Raw genomic sequence first — 27,273 nt, 5'->3', positions numbered from 1 at the left:
ATGAGTCTTTTCTAAGAACCAGGAGTTGGCTTCGTTATTCACATCTATTTTGTGGTTGTTTCTATTTCAATGATTTCTGCTCTTATCTGTTACATTTCCTTTTCCCTACTTTCTTTGGGTTTATTCAGCTGTTCTCTTACTAACTTCGCAGGCTGAATGTTTGGCTTTTTGATTTTTGGCCTTTTTTTTTTTTTAATCTCGTATAAGCCTCTTGTAAATTCTATGTCAAGTTTTTATTATTGTTCATTTCTCATATATTCTAAAGCCATTTTGCTTTCTTTTTTATTCAGGAATTGTTTAAAGGGAGGGTTTTTTTTAAGTTCATTTGTTTATTTTGAGAGAGAGTGAGCGAGAGCACAAGCAGGGGAGGAACAGAGAAAGAAGGAGAAGAGAGAATCCCAAGCAGGCTCCACACTGTCAGTGCAGAGCCCGAAGCGGGGCTCGAGCTCATGAACCGAACTGTGAGCTCATGACCTGAGCTGAAATCAAGAGTCCGACGCTTAACTGACTGTGGCACCCAGGCGCCCCTTCATTTCTATATATCCTTGCGATTAACTTTCTGGAATTACACGGTGGTCAGAAAATGTTATTTATTCAACCCGGCTTTTTGACATTAACCAAAGACTGCATTTTGGCGAGATAAATGGCCAGTTTTAACAAATGTTCCAGGGGTTCTTGAAAAGAACGTGATGTCTCCAGTTCCTTGGTGGAATGTTCTAGACATCCCCGTTACGTGATGCTTGTGACTCTGTAACTCCTGTCTTCTCTCCCCGCACAGACTTTTTGTTTGTTTGGTTTGTTGGCTCCCCAGGAGACAGAAGGACGAGTTAAACTCACTGGGAACCAATCAGATGAATCCAGAAGGCGGAATGTTCTACAAAACAGGAACTTAATCTCTTCAATGCACGGTAGAAAAATAGGGGATGTTCTCAACTGAGAAAGATTTAGGGATGTGAGCAAGTTGGGCCCTGGATCCTAATGTAGAAAACCCAGCTATAAAGGATTCTTGGGGGACAACTGATTGGTGGCTCTCTAGTTCCTGGGTCCCTCCTGTCGAGGCCCAAGGGCATCCGAGCGTCCCCGCCTTTCTAGATGGCCGGTGATTTAGTCGTGCCAGAGGAAGGCTGACGTCACTGTCAAACCATTGCGATGATAACAGAAACTTCTGTTGCTATGATCACAAAAATCGGTCCCCGGCACCCAGCAGAGTATTTGGTGAATGGTGGACACTTGAGAATATTGTATTGAGTGATTTGCCAGTGGACTTTAGAAACATACCGTGTGGTAGGTCTTGCCCTCTCTAAAGAAGACCGAGTAGCCCCTCCCGTCCCCCACGCCCCCTCCGACAAAACCCAGAGCGGGTTTCTCATCACCCTGATAGCTCTCTCAGTAGCCCGTTTATGGGTCTGCCTCCTGTACTAGCTAGCTCGTCAAGGGCACAGCCTGGGTCTCCCAGCCTCGAGCCTGGCTGGTACAGCAGATATAAGAATTAGTGGGCCATGGAACCGGGCCTCTGTCTTGGCAAAGCCTTCGCAGCCTCTATTGGCAGAATTCTGGGCCCAACTCCTTTTACCTCCTTATCTCTCTTCCGATGGGATGTTCTAGCCCATCACAGAGTGAAAAACATTACGTGCAAGCCCGGCCCTGACGGATGGGAAAGAGGGCAGATAGCAGAATGTTTCTGTGGTCAAACTATTACTATGTCTGTCCGAACAGGGAAATTTCAGGGTTTGGAAATCGCCCACCTGAGGACAGGCAAAGGTTCCCCCCGCCCCGGCCAGCTACCCCCGCCGGCGGCCAGTGAGGACGGCTTCATTTTGGGATTTCAGGCTGTGCTACGCCCTCATGAGGCCCAAGCAGGATGAAAGCACTGTTCAGAGAAGTTGGGGGGCCCTTGGGTTTGCAGACAAGTGAGAACCGGCAGCTGGACTGGCTGGGACAAGAGCTGCTGTATATTCTCCACGAGAGGGTAAGATTTTTCTCCAGGGGCGCCTGGGTGGCTCAGTCTGTTGAGTGTCTGACTCTCGATTTCTGATCAGGTCAAGAAGTCAGGTCATGAGCTCATGGTTGTGGGATTGAGCCCCAGGTCAGGCTCCATGCTGGGCATGGAGCCTGCTTAAGACTCTCTCTCTCTCTCTCTCTCTCTCTCTTTCTCCCTATGCCCCCTCCCTGGTTCGTGTGGGCACTTTCTCGCTCTCTCTCGCTCTCTCTCTCAAATTAAAAAAAAAAAAAATAAGCAAGATGTGAAGGGGTGCCTCAGTGGCTCAGTTGATTAAGTGTCTGACTCTTGATTTTGGCTCAGGTCATGATCTCACGGTTGTGAGAGTCTGCTTAAGATTCCCTCTCCCTGTCTCTCTCTCTCTCTCTCTCTCTCTCTCTCCCTTAAAAAATTTTTTTTTTCTCTAAACTCAGCCCAATAGACATATTCTAAGAAGATAATTGGGCACACGCAAGAAGACGTGTGCTTCAGGGTTTTTGTCACAGCTTGTTTGTAATTTAAAAAATGACAACCGGATACAACATCTAGACCCATCCATTTGGGACTGAGTAGCTGAACAATGCACACCTGCACAACGGGCTACTGCACAGCTGCTAAAGAGATGTGGGGATCTGTATTTATCGATATGGAAGCAGACAGATATAGATAGATACATACATAGAGACTAAGACATATGTGTATATATATGCATAACGAGGATCTCCAGAAGGCCAAACTGTACCAAAGATTATCACTGGGTCACAGAATTTAGGATGATTTTTATCCTCTTATTTTCTTTTTTTTTTTTAATTTTTTTTCAACGTTTATTTATTTCTGGGACAGAGAGAGAGACAGAGCATGAACGGGGGAGGGACAGAGAGAGAGGGAGACACAGAATCGGAAACAGGCTCCAGGCTCCGAGCCATCAGCCCAGAGCCCGACGCGGGGCTCGAACTCCCGGACCGCGAGATCGTGACCTGGCTGAAGTCGGACGCTTAACTGACTGAGCCACCCAGGCGCCCCTATCTTCTTACTTACACTTTATGTACTATTTTTTTTTATTATTTTGTATTTTTGATGTGAGCATACCTTGTCTTTCTTAGCAAGAAAAATCAAACCACCCACATTTTGGAATAAATGTGCTGTTGGCGTTTTTGAAATGGTTAAAAAAAAATAATGTCTAAATATATACACCTACGACCAAATTATTATGCAGCACCCCTAAGACTAACATGCCGTGGTATGTCAATTATCTCTCAGTAAAAGAAAGAATTGGTCGACATGCATAAAATCCTATTCTAAAAGTGGTAAAAACTTCAGAGGAAAAAACTTTTCCTCACCCATCCACATAGGTTTTATTAAAGTCAGCTGGAAGTTAAGTCTGAGATTTGTTTGTGTTTTAATTTTGCTGCTTCCATTCCGGAAATTCTGAACAATTGTATCACACTGCAGTAGTTAAGGCCAGGCGCTGGAGTCAGACTGTCTGAATTCGATTTGATTCGTGTCTGCACCAGCTCTGTGATCCTGGCTGGCTTATTTAACTATACGTTGACTCTTATTTATTTAATTAATCGCTTTATCTATCTATCTATCTATTACTTTGACTCATATTTAAAAAAAATTTTTTTTGACGTTTATTTTGAGAGACAGAGACAGAGACAGAGCACGAGCAGGGGAGGGGCAGAGAAAGAGGGAGACACAGAATCTGAAGCAGGCTCCAGGCTCTGAGCTGTCAGCACAGAACCTGACGTGGGGCCCGAACCGGTGAGCTGTAAGCTCACGACCTGAGCCCAAATCAGACCCTTAACCAACTGAGCCACCCAGGCGCCCCTAAAGTATTTTTAAAATTAAAGTATAGTTGACACACAATGTAACATTAGTTTCAGGCGTGCAACACAGAGATTTCACAACTCCATATGTTACACTATGCTCACCACTAACGTAGCTCCCATGAGTTACCCACAAAAACTACTTTTAAGGACGTCAAAAACCAGTCACGTTAATGTTTATAGGAGTGTGGGGTTTGAGATTATTTGAGACAGTCTTGCCACATCTCATTTCTGTCTGTGTGGGGCCAAGAATAGGATGAATTCCCAGCAGGCCTCTGGGCTGTTGTAGGAACAAGTGATGAACTTCACTGGTGACCAAGGTCAGGGGCAGCCTCCAGGAACAGGAGAAATGACTCCAGAGTGCTGGCTTCTACACTAACTACATAATCAGGCCAACATACCCTTGTCCTCTGGCTGTTCACCTGGGAAATCCACACCCCTGGAAGATCCCTCTCAGCGATGTCTGGGAGGCCCAGGTGTGTCCCCAAACCCTGGGGACCCACGCTCCTCCCACAGTATCTGGGATGCTTGGCGGGCACAGCACCTTCTAGGTGCTTTCTCAGCTGCATTTTGGAGGCAGAGCTCAATGCATCCATCAGAAGGATTCTTTGTAATTACCCCCCCTGGAAGTTTATCTTTTCAGACAGTCCCCAAACTGCCATGTCACTGTAAGATTTTGATCGTTATCATCACTCACTCTAAGGGCTCCCTCAAGACCCCAGGGAAGGAGACAGAGGTGACGTGACCCAATGAGAGGCGCTCTTCCAGGCAGGACGTGACACGGGTCCTCGCTGTGAGCAGAAGCAGGGGACCGAGGCCAAGATCCGGGAGGGCAGGTGGTCGGCAGCCAGGCTTCTCTGGCCCCCATGCTGGCCCACTGCCCCCAGGCAGGGACCACACTGCTTGACAGAGGCAGCAGGATGGAACCGAAGGAAACACCAGTCTCTTGCCTCCCCCTCTCTCAGAGGCAGCCTCCCAGCTCCCACCCGTCAGGCTGCCCCGACCTCGCCTTGCAGGGAAAAAAGAATCTGGGAAATTAACAATCCTCCCAATAGCTGAAAAGTATTTGAAAAAGTTCTCCAGCATAACTGGAAGGGCAGGGCGAGGACAAGTTTGCACAGAGCTGGCTGCAGTCTGCTGGGAGATGAAAGGGAACGTTCTTCTCATCTGTTTTTCATTCTCTAGAAGAGGGAGGGGTCATCAGGGCCCCCGGGGGCCCACAAGAGCCAGAGTCATCCCTGAATTTATTTGTCATTGCTTCGCAGTCCGTTCCCCCCCACCCCGGCCTTGACCCCCAGTTGTGCTGACCTTGCTGGGGGCCACCAGCCTCAACAGGCCAGATGATTATCAAACAGAGAAACAAATCATTGCATCTTGGGGTATCTTTGTACAGATGCTTGACATTTGCCCAATCTAACTAGCAGAACAGGGGGATGGCTTCCTCTCTCTTGTCCACCTTTCTGTTGGAGGTTGCCTCAGCGTGGAGATTCTAAAGACAGCTCTTTCCACGTTTATTTATAGCCTCTGCCTCCCTGGATATACACTGAGGAGGCTGGGCCGTGGCAGATCTGAGAAGCAGCAACCACTTGGCCCTCGGGACGTCTCCAACAACCCAAGGCTTTGCCTCTGCATCGAGCTCACTGTGATGGGTCCTTTTTCCCGTTGCAGTGAGCTCTCTACTGGAGCTTTCCTTACTGCACTCAGAACAAAGGCCAAGTTCTCCTTCGTGGCCTGTAAGGCCTGCATGGGGGGGCCCCTGCCTTCCTCACAAACCTCGGTCTCCCACCACCTCCACTCCAGCCCCACTGCCTTCCTTCTACCCCTCAGATAGGCCAAGCGTGTCCCTGCCTCAGTGCCTTTGCACTTGCTGCTTCCTCTGCTTGGAAAGCACTTCTGCCAGATCTCTGCAGCTTCCTCCTTTCCCGCATCAGGTCTCATCTCAGATGTGGCTCCTCAAAAGGCCTGCCCTGACCACTCGAGCTGAGCACCCCCCCCACACACACACACACGCGCACACACACACACACGGTTCCTCTCTACCACGTGACCCTATGCAGTCATTATATAACACAACTCTGGCCTGAAAATCGTCTCCTTGTCTTGTGTGTTCATTGTCTGTTTGCTACCCTCATAAGAATCTAAGCTTCTTGAGGGCAAGGGTCTGTCTGTCTATTCTCCGTCACATCCCCAGCACCTAGCTGCTAGGCTCCTGGTTTGTGCCCAGGAAATATCAGCTGATGGACTAGCCGGTGTCAGGAAACTGAGGGGTACAGGAGACCCTGCCCTCAGACAGCTCACGTTGATCAGAGATGACAAGGGACCCAACAGAACTCTCCCGTGTTTCTAGAACTCTGTAAACCCTCAAATGGGGGCAAAGGAGGACTGGCTAATTCTACCTGGGGGGGCCACATATGGCCTCATATAGAAGGACTCCCCAGAACTGAGAGGTTTTTTTTTATTTTTAAAAAGTTTATTTATTTATTTATTTATTTATTTATTTATTTTGGGAGAGAGAGCGCGAGTAGGGGAGGGACAGAGAGAGAGAGACACACACACAGAATCCCAAGCAGGCTTTGTGCTGCCAACGCGGAGCCCGACGCGGGGCTCAAACTCATGAAACCTCGAGATCATGACCTGAGCGGAAACCAGGAGTCCCACACTTAACCGACAGAGGCACCCAGGCGCCCCTCCCCAGAACTGAGTTTTGAAAGCTTATGTAGGTGCTTCCCCGGTGAACCAAAGGTACAAATATATTAAAATAAAACAACCAAAAAAACCCAACCAGGGACCATTGGGGAAACGACAGGCAGTTCGATTAGACCAAGGGAAGGATTGTGCAGGATGTGGGGAAGGGAGCAGAGACCTTCAGGAAGGGCCCCTTCACCAAGAGAAAGAGTTCTGGCTTCCTTCTAGAGACAGCGATTAGCCACTGTAAGGGTTCTTTCCCTGGTGATATTTTGGCTCCTTCCAATGTCGAAGAGTCTTTTTTTTTTTTTTTAACGTTTATTTATTTTTGAGAGAGAGACAAAGCACAAGCTGGAGAGGGGCAGAAAGAGATGGAGAAAGAATCTGAAGCAGGCTCCAGGCTCCGAGCTGTCAGCACAGAGCCTAACATGGGGCTGGAACTCACGAACCATGAGATCATGACCAGAGCCGAAGTCGGATGCTTAACCAACTGAGCCACCCGGGCACCCCAGGGCTGAAGAGTCTTAAACAGAGGGATGATTTGGTCAGGACTGCATTTCCAAAAGATCCTTCTGCCAAGATTGGAGTTCCCTGTGTCCCTTGCCCAATTATGACCGGATTCAGGCATATTTCCAAAAGACTCCGCTGCCTTCTTTCTAAAAATAGTTCATCCTTCTTTGGGGGCACATAAGTTTGCCACACGATCTTCCGGGAGCAAGATGTATCGTTTCCACATGAAATGATACATGTTTCAGTTCTCTGAGACTCATGGTGTCACCTGTCTTCAGCTTTTTTGTCCAGTTTCCTAAGTCAAATTACGTCACATAGCAGATCTCACGGGGTAGCAGGAGGGGATGAAGGGCGTCTGATGCACTAGAACTTTCGCTTCGTTCAGCTCAGTTTAGCATCTTTCATGTTTGGATGGAGACCCAGTATCCTCCACAGTCAAGTGGAATAATAATGGTATCTGATCACTGGGTTGTTTTGAGGCTTAAATTAGTCAATGTCATATAGCCAGCCCTTGGAAGAGTCCTTGAAACATGATGACTGCTATAGAAACGGTTTGTGTTGGGGCGCCTGGGTGGCTCAGTCGGTTGGGTGATGATGACCTTCGGCTCAGGTCATGATCTTACAGTCTGTGAGTTCGAGCCCCGCATCGGGCTCCGTGCTGACAGCTTGGAGCCTAGAGCCCGCTTCGAATTCCGTGTCTCCCTCTCTCTCTGCCCCTTCCCCATTCACACTCTGTCTCTCTCTGTCTTTCAAAAATGAATAAGTGTTAAAAAAAACAATTTAAGAAGCTGTTTGGTGTCCTCTCTGACCAACACAGTTTCAATTTTTAGAGCTGATCAAATAAACAGAGTTTCAGTGGAAGAAAAACATGTTAAGTACATACAGTTACGTGTGTGTGTGTGTGTGTGTGTCCATTTCTCTTTATGAGCCAGCCTGGGGCATAGACATACTTATACCTACACGATCCCAGACCTACTATGTGCCCAACAGTGTTCCAGGTGCCATACACGTGTTAGTATCCCCACAATAAACCTAAAAGATAGGAATGATTACAGATTTTACAGATGAAGAAATTTTACATTTTACAGATGAAGAAATTTCCCATTTTACAGATGAAGAAAACTGAGGCTCAGAGAGGTTGACAACTAAAAGCTGCATAGCTCAAACAGCTTCTGTTTGCTTATTCATCCCTCCATGCACCTCAGTTCTTTGAGGACAAACATCCCATCTTTTCTATCATTGCATTCCTCGAGCCCAATGCGGGGAGCGAAGGGGATACCCGGTGAGTGTTTGCTGGGTCTGAATCTCTATATACGTTACGTGGTCAAAATAAGTCTTGAAAACTCTTTCAATGGTCCATTCATGCATCCCAAAAATATTTATTGAACACCTCCTATGTGCAGGGCCCTGACCTAGCACCAGAGATCAAGTGCACTGGCTGGGCAAAATCCCAGCCCCCACTGAGCTTGGCGTCTAATGAGGCATTAACTCAATAGCCGATATAACATCAGGTAGTGCTAAGGACCAGGAAGAAACAACACGGTGACAAGGGAATAGAGAGGGACAGGTATTACTTTAGATAAGGAGGTCGGAGCACACCTTTCTGAAGAAGCGAAATTTGAGCAGAGATGGAAAGAGGTGAGGGAACAAGCGACATGACCATCAGGAGACCATGTGAGTGTTCCAGACAGAGGGAACAGCAAGTGTCAAGGCCCTGGGGTAGGAATAAGCTTGGAGTTTGCAGAGCCCATAAAGTGAGATATTCATGATGTCGCGGCTCAGCCTTGGACAGTGGTATCTGCAACCTACCTAGATCCCCTGGGGTAGGTCCCCTTTGTCATGTCCCCACCCCCGCCCCACTTGGGGTGCTTTTCCTGCCAACAGCCAGCACCTACGCCTCTCTTCCAGGGTACTGAAGCCGCTCTCATACTGAAGTAGAAAGCAGGAAGTGCCTGGGGATCGACATCTGCCTTTCTGCCCCCCCTCTCCTTGTAACCTTTAACCAGTGCCTGGAGGGTGGGGACAAGTATAGCCCCCTGCAGGATCGGGCTGGGCCAGCCAGGCAGGACTGCCCCTGAGATGACACCCCTGGTCTCTGCTTGGCTTCTCTCCTTTGCTGTCCTGCTTCGCCCCCCTCCCTTAGCATCCTCACGGGAGCATCTTTACTGCGTCGCTTGACCACCTAGAACAAACATATAATGAGTAGTGTTGCACAACGTGGTCATACATACATCTGCAGAACATTTTCTATTTTTTTTTTAAGTTTATTTATATTTGAGAGAGAGACAGAGTTCTAGTGGGGTGGGGGCAGAGAAAGAGAGAGACACAGGATCCGAAGCAGGCTCCAGGCTCCGAGCTGTCAGCACAGAGCCCGACGTGGGGCTCGAACTCATGAACCATGACATCATGACCTGAGCCGAAGTCGGCCGCTTCACCGACGGAGCCACCCAGGCGCCCCTAACATTTTCTATTTTTTAAACGATGGCAACAGATACATAGAGGTGGCCGTGTTGAGTTAAATGAACATAGGATGCTACCCCCACCGTATTGTATCCCACAGTCCAGCCCTCTGGGACCCCAAACTGGGGGGCAGAATGAAGGCCTTTGACCTGTGGATCGGAGCTCAAAAGCACTGCTGTTTGACATCAGGCGGGGGGTGGGGAGGGGGGCAGGGGAATGGTCCCCTCTGGAAAGTGAACTCAGATCTTCAGGGAGACAGGAGCTAAAGATATTCTTTTCCAATTCTAAGGTTGCTCAAAGCCTCAAGAGAGTCTGAGCATGTCAGCCTCACCAAGCATGAGCTGTGTCCCAACTAGGAACCCACTTGTGATAAATTATTACAGTAATGGCCAGAATCCCTTTTTCAACGTGACTTTGTCACTTCTCCCATCCAGGCAGGGGCGGCGTCTATTTCCCCTGAATCTGGAATGGCCTATATATTAGTTTTCCACGAACTTAGTGGCTTAAAACAGCGCTTATGTGGGGGCGCCTGGGTGGTTCAGTCGGTTAGGCACCTGACTCTTGATCTCTGCTCAGGTCATGATCTCACAATTCGTGAGTTTGAGCCCCCCCCCCCCACCACCTCCTGCCTGCCCCGCACCCCCTCCCCCTTCCCGCCTGCCCCCCTCCCCCCCATCTGCTGTCAGCACAGAGCTGGCTTCAGATCCTCTGTCCCTCTCTCTCCCTGCCCCTCCCTTGCACATGTGTGTGCGCTCTATCTCTCTCTCAAAAATAGATAAACATATAAAAAAACCCACTCATATATCTCTTCAGTTTCTGCAGGTCAGAGAGGTCAAGGAAAAACTTCATTGGATCTCAGGCCACAGTCACAGTGTGGGCGGGGGCTCTGTTCTCATCTGGAAGCTGGGCTCCTCCTCGAGGCTCACTTGATAACAGAATTGAGATCCTACAGATTGTAGACCTGAGGCCCTGCCCTGTGGCCCTCTCCACATCCTGGCAAGTTTCTCCTAGTTGAGGAGATGATTTCCGATGCTTCAAATCTCTTCCATCAGCTAATGCCTGGGTCCTTTAAAAAAGGATCTTTTAAAGTGCTCTCCATGGAATGCCTGGGTGGTTCACTCGGTTGAACCTTGGACTTCCGCCCAGGTCCTGATCTCGTGGTTCGTGGGTTCGAACCCTGCATGGGGCTCACCGCTATCAGTGTAGAATACGCTTCGACTCCTCCTCCGTCCCGCTCCTCCTCTCTCTCTCTCTCTCTCTCTCTCTCAAAAATAAATAATAACACATTGAAAAAAAAATAAAGTACTTTCCTGATTAGCTCAGGCCAGGATAAACTTTACGGGATATCGTGATATAATAAGAAATGTATATACTTGGTCTTCCTCCCGGGCTTCTGGGACAAAGCTCCTAAAACCTCTGTAATTTCCAAAGTGATGGGAGGGAGAAGAAGGTCTTGTGTTACTCCTAGGTAGCCCCTTTCAACCATCCCTGAGTCTATGCTAATGAAGTGACTCTCGGTGCGCGCCCCTACGCAGCCTCACAACTAGCTGGTCTCCGGAAAGACCAAGCGATTACAGGGTTGGAACGCGAAGCCTCCCCTCCAACCTCTGAGAAGCAGAGAGAAGGCTGCAGACTCAGGCCTGTTCACACTTGAAGGAGATCTGATGAGCTTCTGGGGTGGCGAGCACCCCGAGGTGCTGGGAAGGGAAGGTGGCGGGCCCAGAGAGGGCACGTTAGGTCTGCACCTGCTCTGGGCACTTTGTCCTCTGCCTCTTTTCCATCTGGCCATTCCTGAGTGGCATCCTTTAGAACAAATTGGTAGACGTAAGTGAAGTGTTTGCCTGAGTCCTGGGAGCTGTTGCGGCAACCTGAGGACAGGGTTGTGGGAACCCTCAATTTATAGCCACTTAGTCAGAAGTGTGAGTAACCCAGGCTTGCCTGAAGTGGGGCAGTCCCGTGGGATCTGGGCTAACTCTGGGTACTGGTGTCTGAATTGAACTGAAATCCTGGACCGCACCCCCCCCCCCGCCCCCCGCCGCCTCCATTGGTATCTAAAGAGCTGAAAAACGTGGTTGTTGGTGTGGGAGGCAGACCCACGTGTTTGCTGTCAGAAGTGCTGTGAGAGGAGAAACAGATCAAGGCCTCCCTTTGATTAAGTCAAAGTCAACTGGTTAAGGACCTTAATCACGTTGCAAAAGCCCTTGCCTTTGCACTTAACCTAATCATGGGAGAAAATCCCGTTGTAAGTCCCACTCAGGGGAGGGAATTATACAGGACAAGCACAGGGGCGGGGGGGAGTGGTGCACAGGGAGGCAGGAATCTTAACGGCCTTGAATTCTGGCTGCTTTGACCAACAGCATGCGGTGGGGATGATGTTGTGTAACTTCCAAGGCCAGGCCTTAAGAGACCTTGCAACGTTCTTCAGCTCCTTATGTGGCTCCTGCGGCCCGTAAGGAAGCCTGAGCTAAATTGCTGAATCGTGAGAGGCCCCGGGGGAGATCGAGGCCCAGCCAACACCCAGCACTAAGCTCCCGGACCTATGGGTCAACTCTGGCCATGTCTCTGATTGCAGCCCCATGAGGGACCCGAAGCAAGACCAGGTCAAAGAAGTGTCAGGCCGAGCCCAGCCAACCCACAGGATCATGAAAAATAGATTCTGTGTATTAAACCACCAGCGGGTGGTATTTCGTAGGACAGGTTGTTTTCATAACACAGCCTGACTAAAACGCCCTCTCCCTGGGCAGCAACTTGCATAGTCCTGGAGATCAAACTTTTCCCTTGTGGTGTTGGACCACATCTCAGAAGGACAGACTGTGGAAGAGGTAGGAGTGGGGGTGGTTAGGATGTTGAGATGGGGAGATAATCCTTGATGATTATTTGGATGAGCTCAGTGTAATCACAAAGGCCCTTATTAGAAGGAGGCAGGAGGTAAGTCAGGGGAAGGCAAAAATAAAGATTAGAGGGATGCAGCCATGAGTCAAGGACTGCCAGCATCTTTCAGAGGCTGGAAGAGCCAAGGAATGGATTCTTTTCCAGAGCTTCCAGAAGGAACCAGCCCTGGGGATATCTGGACTTCAACTCAGCGACACTGATTTGGTACTTCTGACCTCCAGGACTGTAAGATAATAAGGCTGTGTCATTTTAAGCTATTGAGTTTGTGGTAATTTGTTAAGGCAGCCTTAGGAAATTCCACATTTATTCCAGCCCTAGTCACACTGTATGGCAGGTGCCTGTCCCACCTGACTGAGACTTCCCCCAACCCCGGGGGCATCTTTGTTTAGCTGGTTCAACACCAAACCTTAAAAAGGGTCACAAAAGCTGCCGCATGAATGGATTTCATGTTCACCCACTTTATCCAGCTGCCTGTCTCGCTCAGCTTGAACACACACACACACACACACACACACCTCATATCCACACACTCACCTGCCCATTCACCCCCATCACCCCCAGGAAGGCAGCTCTACTCATATACCAAAGCTCACTTTGGGCTGGCTAGAAGATACCTATTTTTCAAGAGCATGTTGATTTCAAGGAAGGCGAGGGGGATTTCTCCCAAGATACTAATTAGACAAATCTCCATAGATGCAGGGATGAGAAGCAGAAATTTTGATGTGGTCGATTTGAAACCCTAAGAATTTGTCTTGCAGTACAAAATGTAAAAATCCTCTTTTCTAATAAACAAGTCACGAAAGCAAGAGACAGTCCTGATCCTCACCACATCCCCATTGCTCTCCACCTCCACCTCAGCCCCACCACTGCCACGTAAACGGTGGCAAAATTTCCATTTAGTGACACCAAAAGAGGTTCACTTTATATCATTAAGGGAGAAAAGCAGATTCCGGGCAGGGTGAATCACCTGATCCCATTTTGTTAAAAAGAAATAATTCAGGGGTACCTGGGTGGCTCAGTGAGTTAAACCTCCCACTCTCGGTTTCTTCCTCAGTCATGATCTCACTGTTTGTGAGATGGAGCCTACCTTGGGCTCTGCACTGACAGTGCAGAACCTGATTGGGATTCTCTCCACCCCCCCCCCGCCCCCACCCCCGGCCCTGCCCCCGCCCCTCCCCCACTCTGGGAAATTAAAAAAAAAGTTTTTAATGAGCATTTTTTGAAAGAAGTCACTTAAATCTATGTACTACGTATACACAATGTATACACATGCGTATACACCTGTGCTTATGTAAGTGTAGAACAGGCTGGAAGAGGATTCGTGAAGATATTAACAATGGTTTGATGGAGATTATGGACAGTTGGGGTTTTTTCTTTTTTCTTTAATTTACAAAGAACAAGGCTGTTGGTGAAAGAAAGAAAGAAAGAAAGAAAGAAGAAAGAAAGAAAGAAAGAAAGAAAGAAAGAAAGAAAGAAAGAAAAAGCAATGAAGCGTTTTGTGTGGCAGGGCTACTTTGTGTCCATTTCCGGCCAGCCAGGTCTCCAGGTCCCTCCTCAAATAGGAAGCTGGGGTCTGGTCTCCCTGTGAGCAATGGCGGAGCCACGGAAGAAACTGCAGGCACTCGGAGAGTGCGAGGCCAGGGGATCTGGGAATCAGAAAACATATAGACCTGGCCCTGTGGGCGCCTTCTGCCAAATGACCCAAGGATGACCCACTTCAGGCCCAATCTGGGGTGTCGGGAACCCGGATCTCACCCACAGCCTCTCTCTCCCTCCCCTCACCACCACAGTCCTCGCGGTGGTGATCTCCAGCCCGCCTCCCGGGTGAAGGCAGGTGCCGCCCAAGACCCCAGCCGGCCAAAGAACAGATGCACAGGATCATCCCGGCCTTCCTCCACCCCGTTCACTGCCCCCACCCCTCTTCCTGCGGTGGAGTTTTTGTTTTAATTCATCTGAACTGGTTACAAAACCACACTCCCACGAATACATAAATAATGGATTGGAGAGGAGGAGGGCAATGTTTTAAAGAAATTCCCGCAGGGCCTGGCAAGGCAACAGCAAATGCATTTCTGCTGTATCATATTTAACTGTTTGCAAACTTCTGCCGGGAAGATGCGCAGCAGCTGCACAGACTCTCACGTCCTTTCCCTGCAGGGGCCTAGCGAGCCTTTCCTGGGGGAGGTGTTAAAGGGAGGGAGATGGTGTCAGCTCTCCGGGGCCGGGAAGACGGAGAGGGGAGTGAGAGGGTGTTTGTCGGGCTGCACTGCGCCCGACCAGGCTTCGCACAAGCCTAGCATCCACCGGGTTTCGGGCCCAGACTCCCGCCGCCAGGCGAGGCCCCTTTAAGAGTCAGCGCGCGCCCCCGCCCCGCGAGCGCACACTTTCCCTAGCAACCGCCCCGGGGGAGGGGGAGGTCCTGGCAACGGCGCGCCGGCCCCGAGCGGTCACGTGACGGCCCGCAGCTGGAACACGAGCGCGCGCCCCGCCGCGCGCCCGCCCGCCGGGGCCTGTGCGCTGCGGCGCGTGCGCGAGCGGTGCAGCACCGGCCGCGGGAGCAGGGAGTATTATGGGCTGTGGGTGCCGCTGAGCAAGATGGAGCTGTCTGCAGTGGGCGAGCGGGTCTTCGCGGCCGAATCCATCATCAAACGGCGGATCCGAAAGGTGAGCCGCCTCCCGAGGTGGGACGCCTTGCCCGGCAGCCGGTGTCCGGGTCCGCGGCTCACCGGGGCGAAGCGGTCCCGCTAACCCGGGCCCTCTCGCCCACCCCCGCGCCACCGCCTCCTCGCGTCCCCGCATCCTCCCCACCCCCACTCCCCCCTTTTTTTCTTCTCTGTTTTTCAGGGACGCATCGAGTACCTGGTGAAATGGAAGGGGTGGGCCATCAAGTAAGTGCCGGCGGGATACAGGGGCAAGGGGGAAAGGGAGGCAACGGGGCCTTTTTTTTTTCCTGGTGGGGGGGTGCGCATGTTTGCTGCCTCGCATGTGCCTCTGCCCATTAGGTTTTCATTTTTATTTTGTGCATGTGTGACTCGGCAGGTACAGCACTTGGGAACCCGAGGAGAACATCCTGGACTCGCGGCTCATTGCAGCCTTCGAGCAGAAGTGAGTTTGGGGAGCTGGCAGGGGCGGCGGGGCCAAGGCTCGGCTGGGGCGCCGCGCGGGGAAGCGGGGGAAGCGGGAGAGCGGGGAGGGCAGCGCGGAGTGGGGCCCGGGAAGGGGCTCTTTTTAACCTTTGGCGTTTCTCGGCCGCAGGGAGAGGGAGCGTGAGCTGTATGGGCCCAAGAAGAGGGGACCCAAACCCAAAACTTTCCTCCTGAAGGTAACCTGGCCCAGCCCCAGCAGCCCCCTCTCGGGCCCCTAGCCCTGGCGCAGCACGGGGCCTGCAAGGGAGGGACAGATCCGCGGCTGCCCAGGCAGGCGGACCTTTCCAGAGGGGCCCCAGCTGGGCAGGGGTGGTTGTGAGCCCCCGAAGAGCCCCTGGCAGCCGGCCCTGGGCAGCTCCAGCTTCAGCCAAAGGGGCCTGGGAGTGGGAAGTGAGGGGGGAGGATAATCCTCGCTGAGAAAACAGAGTCTGGGCTGGCCAGCAGGGCTCCCGCATGGGGGGGGGGGGGGTGGATGAGGCAGGTGGACGCTGTCCACCTGAGGGGGTGGCAGGGAGGTTACTTCCACACGCTAGATGAAGGGAACCTTCATCGCCCCCAGCCCTGCTAAGGCTCTGCCTGGAATTCAAACCCAGCGGGGGAGAGTAAATGTGGCTTCCTTCAGGGCTGGGAACAGAAGAGGCATTTGGGGGCCACCTGCCTCCCTGCCCCCAGCGTCTTTCACTGTCAGGATTGGTTCTGCATGTCTCCCCTCCTCACTGGGGACTGCAGCTTGAATTTGACCTTAGATCACTTCGCTTTGAGTTTCTCACGGGCTGAGCCACTGGCTTACCCCCACCGCTGGCCGTTTCTGGACATTGTAATGAAGATGGGGCGGGGGGAGTGAAAGCATAGCACATTAGCCTCAGCAGGAGAGGGAGACCTAGGAAGGAAGCCATCTTAGGGTTCAGTTTGGGGTGGGGGGTGGTATTTTATTTTTCTCAGAACAGAGTCGGAAAGGGAAGGTGAGATGACCCTAGGACTCAGGCGAGGCTGCAGGCAGGCCTCCCTGGGAAACCACAGTTGACCCAGTAGTGCTGAAGTTGCCTGGGGGCCCCAGCCTACCCTGACAGCCTGTGACTTTGTGGCGATTGGCTGAGTAAGGGCAGGGAGCGCTCTGCAGAGAAGAGAGACTCTGCCGAATGCAGGACCTCGGAATCTCCCATTTGCCCAAAAGGCCCCGTGAGGGTGGGGTGGGGCTGAAGAAGCCCAGACCAAAAGGTCTGTGCGTGTACAAGGGTTTGGACTTAAAGCAGACACGAAAGACGCCTTAGCTTCCACCTGTTTCCACGATTCCTGTTCCCAACCTGCACACACTCCGGGATCCATGGAGGAGCACACTTAACCCTTGATGTTTCTTAGGAGGAGGGATGGGGCGGAGCAGCTGGAGGGCGGGTGGGCTGTGTGACAGGCTGTGAGCGCAGCTGGAGCACCCTCTAGCGGTGAAGTAATGACCGTGAGCTTGGATTCACAAAATGCCTTTTTTTTTTTTTTCTTCGGTAGCCGTAGCTCCTGAGCTGGCTCTGGGCCTAACACAGTGCTGAGGCCCCTCATGGATTATCTCCTTTAATCCTCTCAACAACCCTATGAAGGAGTACCATTCCCATTACGCACATGAGCAAAATCAAGGCCCAGAGAGGGGAGGAGGCTTACGTGAGATGCCATCACCCGGCTTCCTGGCCTCCATTCCTGCTCCTTTCCTTCACCCCCGTCCCTCAGAGAGCACACGTCAGGTTAAGGGGACACGGTGGACACACACAGGAAACCATGATGGTCGCAGAGTTGGTGGGGCAGGGGGTGGAGAGGCAGATGGCGGGACCTTGACCTGGACCTTTACGACAGTGACCGTAGATATTTGCAAGGGGTGGTGGAGATCAGTTTGGTCCGGGGCCCGGGGCTCTGTGAGTCCCTGACAGGCGGTGTATCTGGGAGACAAAGTATTCTCAGCACTTACTTTCTGCTCCGGAACCGTTCTGAAGGAAACGGGAGCCCGTGAGGTAGGTTGTCGTCCCCATTTCATAGGAAAACTGAGGCCACGGCGGTTGTGTAACTGGCCCACGGTCACAGAGAGTCGGTGGTAGAGTCCAGGTCTCGAACCTTCTGTGCTGTCTGTAATACCTGCCAACCCCTCAGAGCCGTGCCTGTCACCGGCCAGAGCGGAGTAAACCCATTGGCCGTGGGTACCATTTTTCATTCACGGGCCAGACCCAGGTCCCACCTTCAGTGAATTCTCAACCACCTGGGGGAGGGGAGAGGAGGGGGAAAGGGTAAACGGGTCCCCTTCCAAACAAAAGATACATATATATGTTGAGAAGTTACAAAGTAAGAAACGTTTCCCATAAAAAGTTTGGAAACCCCGCTCCGCAGGGACCCTCGCCACTGGATGTGGGCAGAGCCACGATGACAGAAGTCTGGGAGCTCAGGCAGCATGCGGATGGCATCAATGCTGACCCCCTCCCCCCAGGGTGCTGACACCCCCCCCCCCCCCCCCCCGCCCAGGGCGGGGACAGAAAGAGTGGAGATTCCCCTGGAGCTCCCTTGGGGATGAACTTGCAAAAGACCCTGCTTGCCAGGCCGAGGAAAAAGGCTAGCTTTCTCCTGCCTTTGTCTGAGGAGGGATAGGAGGAGACCAGTCCCTGGTTCCACTGGCTGGTGCACAGGAGGAGCTGGCCACCCTGGTCCCGGGCATTCTAGGCCGTGTGTGCTGCCACCTAGTGCCCGGAGGGACTGTTGGCCAAGCAGCCCTCAGGAGACCCCCCCCCCCCCCCCCCCCCCCCAGCGTGGCCAGGAGGGCCATGTGGCGTTGAAGCGTGTTTCCACCACCTTCTAAAGACGATCCTCGCTAATGCACTGAAGAAGTCCGCAAACCCCGCTTCTGGGCGGTTGTGGTCAAATACGATGTAGTTTTGCCTGAGGGGCACACAGGCCACCTCGCAGGGACTGGCTAAGTGTCTAGTGCTGTGCGGTGGGATGTAGAGAGACCCCAAACTACAGGTCTCACTCTTGCGGAGCTCACGGGCCAACCGTGGGAATGTGTCCTCCCTCTCGGCCCACCCAGGTTGGAGGAGACACAGCCTAGCGCGTCTCCCCCACCGGGAGCCAAGGTATCTGTAGGTGACAGTTCTGTCATCGCCTCCGCTCTCTCCAGCCATTGCTTTCAGTCCCTTGCCCGCTACATCCTCCCACTGCTGGGCTGTCTGCTCCCAGTGTTTGTCTTAGTGGCGTCCGTGCGGCAGGCCACGGGGCCTCTGCAGCAGCCTGGGGCGTGTCAGGCTCAGAAGGGACCACGGCTCCCTCCTGCTTAGGCTTCATCCTCCAAGACGGGCCCGTGCGCCTGATCTCTGCTCCTCTAGGCCCCGTACGTCCTTTCTTACATTGAGTCTTTCTTACATTGAGTCGGTCACCCAGTGTCATAACTGCCTGTGACCTGTCCTCTCCATGGGGGGCAGCCCCTAGGGAAGAGGCTATGGTTATAGTCCCAGCCCCAAGCAGCTGGCTTGTGACTAGTGTTTTGTTAGTGAAGGAAGGATTGGCCATGGAGGACGGTCTTGATGGCCTCGTGAGTCCCTTGCCCTGAACTTGAGGACTCTGGGGGCCCTGCCACACCCCACATCTTCAGTGAGGTGAGCTCCTACAGAGCCCTGGGGCCTTACACGCCTCACACCTGGGAGTGCAGCTGAGCCCGGCAGCCGGGGACATTTTTCGCTGGCCCCACAGACTCACTCAGCCATCCAGCCCTCAGGCCACCTTGGCACGGATTCGGAGCTGTTCCCACCTCTTGGTTCATCCCCACCAAACCCATGTCTCGCTGGGGTGGGTTCCAACCGAGGCTTTGGGTGCCGGCTTTGGAATTCACTGGCACGGATTTGCTCGGACCCAGGCCTTGAGCCAGATCCTGGGCAGACATGAGTCAGACCCGGGAAGGGAAGGACAGCATACAGGAGGGCATATGCGAGCATAAAGGAGGGGCGGAGAGCTAAGGATCTGTCCCCGGGGTGATGATCAGCTGGGGAGGCAAATCCAAACTGGAAGTGTAGCCCGTTCAGAGACAGGGCACAGAGCATTTGGGACCCTGCGAGTAGGTCAGTGGCGTTGGGGTGTGGAGTGAAGCAGGGAGGAGCCTCCCCCTTCTTTCTGTCCCCGAGTATCGGTCTGCGGAGGGGTGCCAGGCTAGGCTGGGATCCTTCACCCAGCAGAGTTGGTCCGGGGCTTCTGAGCAAAGGGTGTGCTTTCCAGGTCATGTCCTGATCGAGGACACTCCTCTGTGTCAGCAAGGGCAGCCCCCGCCCTATCTGTCCCAGGGCCCCACCGCCAAGCCGTGGCGGGCCCCGACGGGGGTGCGACCTGCTTTCAGGCCTCTTGCACTTTGCTTCACCTGTCTGAATGGGCTTCCTTTTATCTCTAAGCCGGGGCCGGGACCACAGCTGATTCTCTGAAGGGCTCGCAGGGTAGCGTAACGGGACCGTACTCGTGGGTGGCTGGCGCAGGAGCACCCGGAGGAGGTCAGCAGGAAGCCGAGCCCCCGCTCAGCCCTTCCCTCTGCCCCACAGGCGCGAGCCCAGGCTGAGGCCCTCCGCATCAGTGACGTGCATTTCTCTGTCAAGCCAAGTGCCAGCGCCTCCTCGCCCAAGCTGCACTCCAGCGCGGCCGTGCACCGGCTCAAGAAGGACATCCGCCGCTGCCACCGCATGTCCCGCCGCCCGCTGCCCCGCCCGGACCCCCAGGGAGGCAGCCCTGGCCTGCGCCCACCCATCTCCCCTTTCTCTGAGACGGTGCGCATCATCAATCGCAAGGTGAAGCCTCGGGAGCCCAAGCGAAACCGCATCATCCTGAACCTGAAGGTGATCGACAAGGGCACGGGTGGAGCGGGCACCGGGCAGGGGGCAGGAGCCCTCGCTCGCCCCAAAGTCCCCTCCAGGAACCGCGTCATCGGCAAAAGCAAGAAGTTCAGCGAGAGCATCCTGCGCACCCAGATCCGCCACATGAAGTTCGGCACCTTCGCGCTGTACAATAAGCCCCCGCCCGGCCCTCCGCCTCCCCCGCCAGCGGGCAAGGCCGACCCTGCCGCCTCCCCGGGCCCCGGGCTGCTGCTGGCGGCCCCCGCCGCCCCCTATGACGCCCGCAGCTCCAGCTCCTCCGGCTGCCCCTCCCCGGCACCGCAGTCCTCCTCCGACCCCGATGACGCGCCCCCCAAGCTGCTCCCTGAGACCATGAGCCCATCCGCTCCCGACTGGCGTGAGCCTGAGGTGCTCGACCTGTCCATCCCTCCCGAGGTGGCGGCCACCAGCAAGAGGGTGCCTCCCGACGTCACGGCTGCCACGGGCCAGGCGCCTCCCGTGGCCCCTGAGCCTGCCGGCGCCTCCTCTGAGCCCGAAGCTGGGGACTGGCGCCCCGAGATGTCACCCTGCTCCAACGTGGTCGTCACCGATGTCACCAGCAACCTTCTGACAGTCACTATCAAGGAATTCTGCAACCCTGAGGATTTCGAGAAGGTGGCTACTGGGGTAGCAGGTGCCACTGGGGGTGGTGGCGGCAGCGGGGTGAGCAAGTGAAGGGGCTCCACCGAGGTGGGGGGGGGCTGGGGGGGCCCTCCTGCCCAGAGCCCTGCTCTTGCCCCCACCCCTGCCCTCAGACACCTCTGCCCGTGCTTTGCTTGTTTCAGATGGCTCGGTGTTGACCCCGGGAGGGGGCTGGGCGGTTGGAACCCCCCGAAGCCTGGGGGAGCGGCCGTCCCGGAATGGATTTGGGCCGGGGTGGGGCCAGGGCACTCAGAAGTCCTCCTCCTTGTCTCTTGGCACCCTCCCAGCCCATGTATGGTGGGGCCCGCTGGGGGGCTCCTGGGGAGCCCCGGAACCCAGAGTTGGCTGCCTCCTCCACATCCCGCTCTCTCTCCCCCGGCTTGCTTCCAGCTCGCGCACACAGCATCTGATTTCTCGGTGCTAACCCGGCAGCTGCGGGGCCCCTTAGGAGACCCCTTCCCCGTATGGGCACTGCCTCTTTCCTTCCCCCAGATGCCTGGGCAGGAGGGGCAGGGATGGCAAAGCCCAGACAGAGGTTGAGGTGAGGCCAGCTTCGGCCCCTCCCTCCATATCAACGAATGCAGCAGGAGCTGGACCGGAGGCCTCGGTCTTCCTGCCCGCTTTTGGCCAAGACCCAAGCAGGTCCCCTTAGGCTCCACCCCACCCAGTCTCTTTCCCAATCCCCATCTCAAAGGTGGGAGGGACTGGCAGGGACCTCCCCTTGCCACAGCCTCCTAGCATCTTTAAAGGCCCCTTCAGTTCTCCACCAAAGGTGCTACAAGAACCTGCTGTAGAAACTTCCGGCTGGCGCACTCCTCTGCCGCCCCTTGGCGTGTCTGTGCGCCTACGCATATGTGCGCTGGGCCCGGGCTTTCAGGCGGCCCCCTTGAGGGTTCCACGGAATAGCGTCGTCGAAGGCCTGGACCTTTCCTTGCCCAGACCTGGCCCGGGCCTCAAGGAGTTTGCTGTGAGGCCACAGGCTGATCCCCTCAGCCCCCCAGTGCTGGTGTGTGTGCCCCCAAGCCCTCCTCCTCGGGGTGGTGGGCGCAACCAGCCGGGCCTCTGCTGCAGACACGGCATGGTGAGGACTGAGGTGGAAGGGGGAGACCCCCGCCGGGGCCATCCCCTTCTTCCCCCGTCCCTGGGGTGGGAGGGAGGGGCGGAGGAGGGGGAGAGGAAGCCTGGAAACCATTCTGGGGGTGGGGGTGGGGGGCCTCCGGCTTCGCCCGCCCCCTCCCTCTCTCTTGCGTCCGACTGCTGAGGCTTCCTCCCAGCACAGCCTGCTCGAAGCTGTGGGTAGCTCCGGGCCATGCCAATGGCCATCCATGCCAATGGCAGAGACCCACCCCAGCTTTAGGCCGGGCACTGGGAGGGCAGGCAGGCCAAAGGGGGCGACCAAAGAGGGGGCCTGTGTTCTTTGGGAGGGGGAGGGTGGGCGAGACCAGGGCTCCCGTGCCCTGCGGGAGGCCACCCTGCCGGCCGGCCCCGGCTGTCAGTCTGGCCTGAGTGGCCTGTCCCTGCGCGTCGCCCAGGGGAGCTTCGTGGTGGGCGCGGCCAGGGGTGTGTCAGCCCAGAAGCGCGATGGCAAAAGGTGGTCGAAGGAGGCAGAAAGGGAATCCTGTTAGGTAGCAAATGCCTTTGCCCGAAGTACAGGAGGACTCGTTCTTCCGAATCTCCCTGCGGGGGGCTGTGGCGTGGCCCCCGTCCCTCCCCACCCCAGGATGTAGAGCAAGGGCCCTCACAGGGTTTGGGGGGCTGGCACTCCTAGACCCCTCCCCACCCTGCCCTTTGTGTCGGCTCTGTGGCCGTCCAAGTGCCAATTGGCTTCCCCCCTCCCCAAAGAAGGGCTGGTATCTCTCCTCTGTCCTCGGAGGGGACTCCCCCCCCCCCCCCCGACCCGACCCCTCACCCCGGGTGAACGACCACCTGGGTGCCAGTTACAGGTGTTTCCAGAGACCATAGAAATGTGTTTTCCTGAGAGTCCGTGTCATTCGTGACTTTTTTTTTGTAAAGAAGTCGTGTTTTCAGAGGTGATTTTATGACAGGAAAAGTGAAAGAGTTAGTTTTGCAGAAAAACAAAAAACAAAAAAAGAGGAAAAAAAAAAAGAAATAGAAAAAAAATATCGTGGGATTCCTATGGGGCTGGGGCGGGAGCGGGGGGGAGAGAAAGAGATATTTAAAGAAAAACTAGTGAAGCAATGATTGCACAGGCGAGGTGGCAATGTTAGGAACCGGGGACGGAAACCCAGACCCGGCTGCCGGTCCCTGGGGTCCCTGCTCTCTCTCCTTGGCCCGAGGTGGGGAGGCCTCCCTCCTGTCCTGGGCCCACACTCCACACCCACCCTCCTTCAAAGGGCAGGAAGACAGCTGTCCCCAAGGGAACTAGCCAGAACTGCAGGGGCCCGGGGCTTGGAGCCCACGCTTGGGGAGGGTGGGGGTCAGCGGGAGCCCCACTGTTGTGTCATCGGTGACTTTCTCCAGGAAGGCTGGTGAGTGGATACAGTTGGGTTCCTTGCTCTCTTCCGTTTGGTTGCCAGCGTGTCCCGTCCTCTGGTCCCTCCCTCCCCATCACCCCAAAGACCGTGACGCCCCTGAGTTTGCCTGGCCGGGTGGGGGTTGCAGGCTTCAGGAAGAAGGAGCTGTAGACTCCGGGAGAATCTTAGGCAGTGATCCAGAGGGACTGGGGGTGACCATGGGGGGAAGGGAATGCCTGCCCCTGCCCCTCCGCCGCGTGGCCCCACCCCACCTCCGCACACGCAGAGGCACACGCGCACGCTGCTTCGAGGTGGGCACCTCCCCGGGGGGGGGGTCTAGGTGGGCACAGGGTCCAGAGCAAGCGGAGCCCTCCTGCCTCTCCGAGGGTGGCTCTGAGCGAGAAACCCATAACCCCCCCCACACACACACACACTCTTGCACGAATCAGCCTTCTCCGGGCCCTCCCTCTCCCCTTGCTGCTTTTCCGTTTACCTAACTACCAAGCAGAAGTCGCGTTCTGGTTCGCTTTATTTTTATATGTGAAATATCCCTCAAAGCCCGATCTCTTCCCATGTTCAGTAGCGGTTGGGGCATCGGTCATTCTCCCCTCAATGCCACCTCCTCCTCCCCGCCCACGTGTCATAGGAAACAGGTGAGGTCCCGTGTCTCTGGTTTGAGATGGGAAGTTGGGACACCTCCGTCTTCATTTCCGTCTCCGACCCTGAGCGTGCCCTTCTGTGAAATGGGTGTATTGGGCGGCAAGGCCTCTTCGTAAAGCACCGCTGGCGTCCAGGCAGCTGCTGAGGATCCGGTGGCGTTCGAGGTTGCTGGCGCTGGGGCCTCTAGCTTCCCACAGCCCCCTTTCATTCTTGCCCCCCGAAGGGGCCCGGGGCAAAATGAGCTGCATCCCTCCACTGCTCTGGAAAGAAGGGCTGATCAAGGCCCGACGTCAGTGTGAGGTGGGCGGAGAGCACCCCACTTAAGAGACCTGGAAACTAGGGCCCCATGGGGCAAAGCTGCTTCGCGGGGTGAAGCGCCCAGCTGCCCTGGTATTTTGGGAAAAGCCCCTTCCAAAGGTGGGGGCCTGGGTGCCGAAGCTGCTAGAGAGCTGGCCGGCTCCCCGCTGCCGGGCCGTCTGGGCAAGAGGTCCGCCCCAAGGAGGAAGCAGTTAGGTCAGAGCGGTTGGGTCATCACCAGCCTCTTCAGCCTCTGCGGGGACCCGAGTGGACATACCACCTTTTCTCACCTTTCTGGGTTTTGTTGGTTTTTTGGGTTGGGGTGGGTTTTGGGGGCTTTGTTTTGTTGTTGTTGTTGTTGGTTTGGGGGGGGGGGTTGGTTCTTTTTTTTTTTTTTTTTTTTTTGCACTTGGCCCACGCCAGACAGTGGAGCCCCACGTGGTCAGTTCCACTTTCCGGCTCCCATGCACTAGCCCAAGGCAGCCTCTTGGGGGCTTGTATGGTTTAAGGAATCACTTTGAAAAAGACAAGGAAAGTGTTTAAAGGTTTCTGTTTTTTTTCTGTCTGCATCTCCTCTCAGATTCAGAAAGGAGGTTGGGGCTAAAGCCAGGAGCCTGTCTCCCTCGCCTGCCTCCGTCTGGCTGACAGTCACCAACATGCCGAACTAGGGTGACAGGCCGAGCGGGGACAGAGGACCCCAGCTCCCAGGCCTGCGGGGTCTCCCTGCCCCACCTTGAAGGAGTCGGTACCCCACTCCGAGCGGCGAGTGAGCGCCAACTGTATGCAGAGCTTCGGTTAGGTAAAGGGAGGCTGATGGTGTCACGGGGGGACCCCTTGCGAGAGGTCAAGGTAGAAAGAACGGGTTCTGGGGCCTTTCCCTGGCTGTTGGGTGGAGTGCAGATGGGCACTTTTTGTTTCTTTTAATTTAAAAACACAAAGGCCTAAAGAAACGTATCGTATGATTTTTTTTTTTTTTTTTTTTTTTTTAGTTTTTGAAAAGCTCATTGAATGAACTGTGCACGAATGAATTCTATATATATAAAAATATACGTATATAGCGCTATATCTGGGGAGGGGCGCGGTCTCTTTTCTCTCTCATTTTAAAAATGAAGTGTTGTTGCCTTTGTCTGTGGTTCAACCATCCAGCTCCCAGCTGGCTAAACTTTGCCTCCAGTGGTGAAAGAGAGGGAACCAGAAATGGAGCCCCCACCCCCACGCGGGGGTGGGGCCCCCAGTCCACCTGCCCCCTCCCCGAGGTGGCGGGTGGAGAAGACGGCTCGTTTTGGGTGTGGGTTTCGGTTCTGTTCTGGATTCGGTTGTTTCTGGGCCGGGGGGAGGGGGGGTCTGTGCCGATTACTCTCGTCTTGTACGTTTCGTTCTGCTGCTTTTCAATGTTGTATCAATGCCAGGAAGGGGGAGTGAAAAGCCTCTTTTGCCCCCCAAATAAATTGTCACATTCCGAAGCAAAGGTCCGGCCCCTACAGTGGGCGTGTGTCTGTGTCATTTCTAACAGGCTGTGACTGTGGCCTTTAAAAGCATCAGGCCTGGAGCACCTGGGTGGCTCAGTCGGTTGAGCATCTGACTTCTGCTCAGGTCACACAATCTCGCGGTTTGGGAGTTCGAGCCCGAGTCAGGCCCTGTGCTCAGAGCCTGGAGCCTGCCTTGGATTCTGTGTCTGTCTGCCTCCCTCCCCCCCTCTTTCTTTCTCTGTCCCTTCTCCTCCTGTGTGCTCTCTCCCTCTCTCTCTCTCGAAATAATAAATCAATAAACTTTAAAAAAATAAAAGCATCAGGCCAGGGGTGCCTGGGCCACTTGGTTGGTTAAGTATCCGATCTTGATCTCAGCTCAGGTCTTGATCTCAGGAACATGAGGTCAAGCCCCATATTGGGCTCCGTTCTGGGCATGAAGCCTACTTTTAAAAAACATCTCAGGGGCGCCTGGGTGGCGCAGTCGGTTAAGCGTCCGACTTCAGCCAGGTCACGATCTCGCGGTCCGTGAGTTCGAGCCCTGCGTCGGGCTCTGGGCTGATGGCTCGGAGCCTGGAGCCTGTTTCCGATTCTGTGTCTCCCTCTCTCTCTCTGCCCCTCCCCCGTTCATGCTCTGTCTCTCTCTGTCCCAAAAATAAATAAACGTTGAAAAAAAAATCTCAAACAAGTCCCACCAAAACGTCAGGGCCTCTCCTGCTACAGGGGAGGGGAGGGGCTGCTGCCCCTCCAGCTGTGGCCCGTTTCGGAGCTCGCCACCTCCCACCCTCCTTCCACCCCACCACCTGCCAGTGAACTGAGCTGGAGGGGAGGACCCTACACAGGTAAGGCTGGTAAGGCTGAGGTGTTGCCACTTTCCGAACCTGGAGAAGGCCAGGCAGGCGGGCACGGGGGAGGGGGAGGTCCCTCCACTGCCCGCTCCCCACTTGGAATCACAGTGGCTGCAGCGGAGGGGTCTGTAGGGCTGCGTCCCTAACAAGTTTCTTGCCACAGAGCTTGGGAGAGGAGCAGCCACGAGGAGCCCTCTCCCCACGGCCTCACGGGTTCAAGAGCAGCGGCCCCAGGCAAACCCAAACCTTCTTCAAGGGCCTGTCCCTCTGCTCCTGAGCCACACCTGTGTCCATCCATTGCCCCCCGTTTGCGGGGCCTTGAGCAGGTGTCCCCCCCCAATCCTCCCCTCCTACAGCACCCCCACCCCCTTATGAAACCCCCGGTGTCTCGCCTCTCAGATGTCTCCCCACCCTGCACAGTCCCCACCAGTCCCGCCCGGTCTTTGGCAAAGCCTCTCTGGTCTGCCAGCCTCCGTTCCTACCCGCGCTCCCCCTACTTTCTCCACACAAGTCCC

The 27,273-nt window shown here is 54.7% G+C and overlaps 1 protein-coding gene across 2 annotated transcripts; it reads left to right on the top strand.

The window, feature by feature from the left end:
* The first annotated feature begins 14,772 nt into the window (after window positions 1-14,772).
* CBX6 (chromobox 6) lies at window positions 14,773-25,912 on the top strand. Of its 2 annotated transcripts, XM_043562614.1 has the most exons (6): window positions 14,843-15,015; window positions 15,196-15,239; window positions 15,391-15,456; window positions 15,607-15,673; window positions 20,045-20,986; window positions 25,025-25,912. In XM_043562614.1, the coding sequence occupies exons 1-6, from the start codon at window positions 14,947-14,949 to the stop codon at window positions 25,046-25,048; spliced, it is 1,212 nt and encodes a 403-aa protein (XP_043418549.1). In that variant the 5' UTR covers window positions 14,843-14,946; the 3' UTR covers window positions 25,049-25,912. The 2 variants fall into 2 exon arrangements, with proteins under 2 accessions (XP_043418547.1, XP_043418549.1); XM_043562612.1 differs by lacking the exon at window positions 25,025-25,912 and having other exon boundaries at window positions 14,773-15,015; window positions 20,045-23,948.
* The last annotated feature ends 1,361 nt before the right edge of the window (window positions 25,913-27,273 follow it).

This window comes from Prionailurus bengalensis, chromosome B4, assembly GCF_016509475.1.
Source record: "Prionailurus bengalensis isolate Pbe53 chromosome B4, Fcat_Pben_1.1_paternal_pri, whole genome shotgun sequence".
Lineage (NCBI taxonomy): Eukaryota > Metazoa > Chordata > Mammalia > Carnivora > Felidae > Prionailurus > Prionailurus bengalensis.
This window is presented reverse-complemented; position numbering and strand designations above follow the sequence as displayed.

What these genes read in the sequence shown, in the direction of transcription:
- CBX6 (XM_043562612.1), top strand. Translation starts at nt 14,947, where the DNA reads ATGGAGCTGTCTGCAGTGGGCGAGCGGGTCTTCGCGGCCGAATCCATC. An exon ending in TGGAAGGGGTGGGCCATCAA is followed by an intron (nt 15,240 to 15,390) that starts GTAAGTGCCGGC and finishes GTGACTCGGCAG; the next exon opens with GTACAGCACTTGGGAACCCG. An exon ending in CCAAAACTTTCCTCCTGAAG is followed by an intron (nt 15,674 to 20,044) that starts GTAACCTGGCCC and finishes TCTGCCCCACAG; the next exon opens with GCGCGAGCCCAGGCTGAGGC.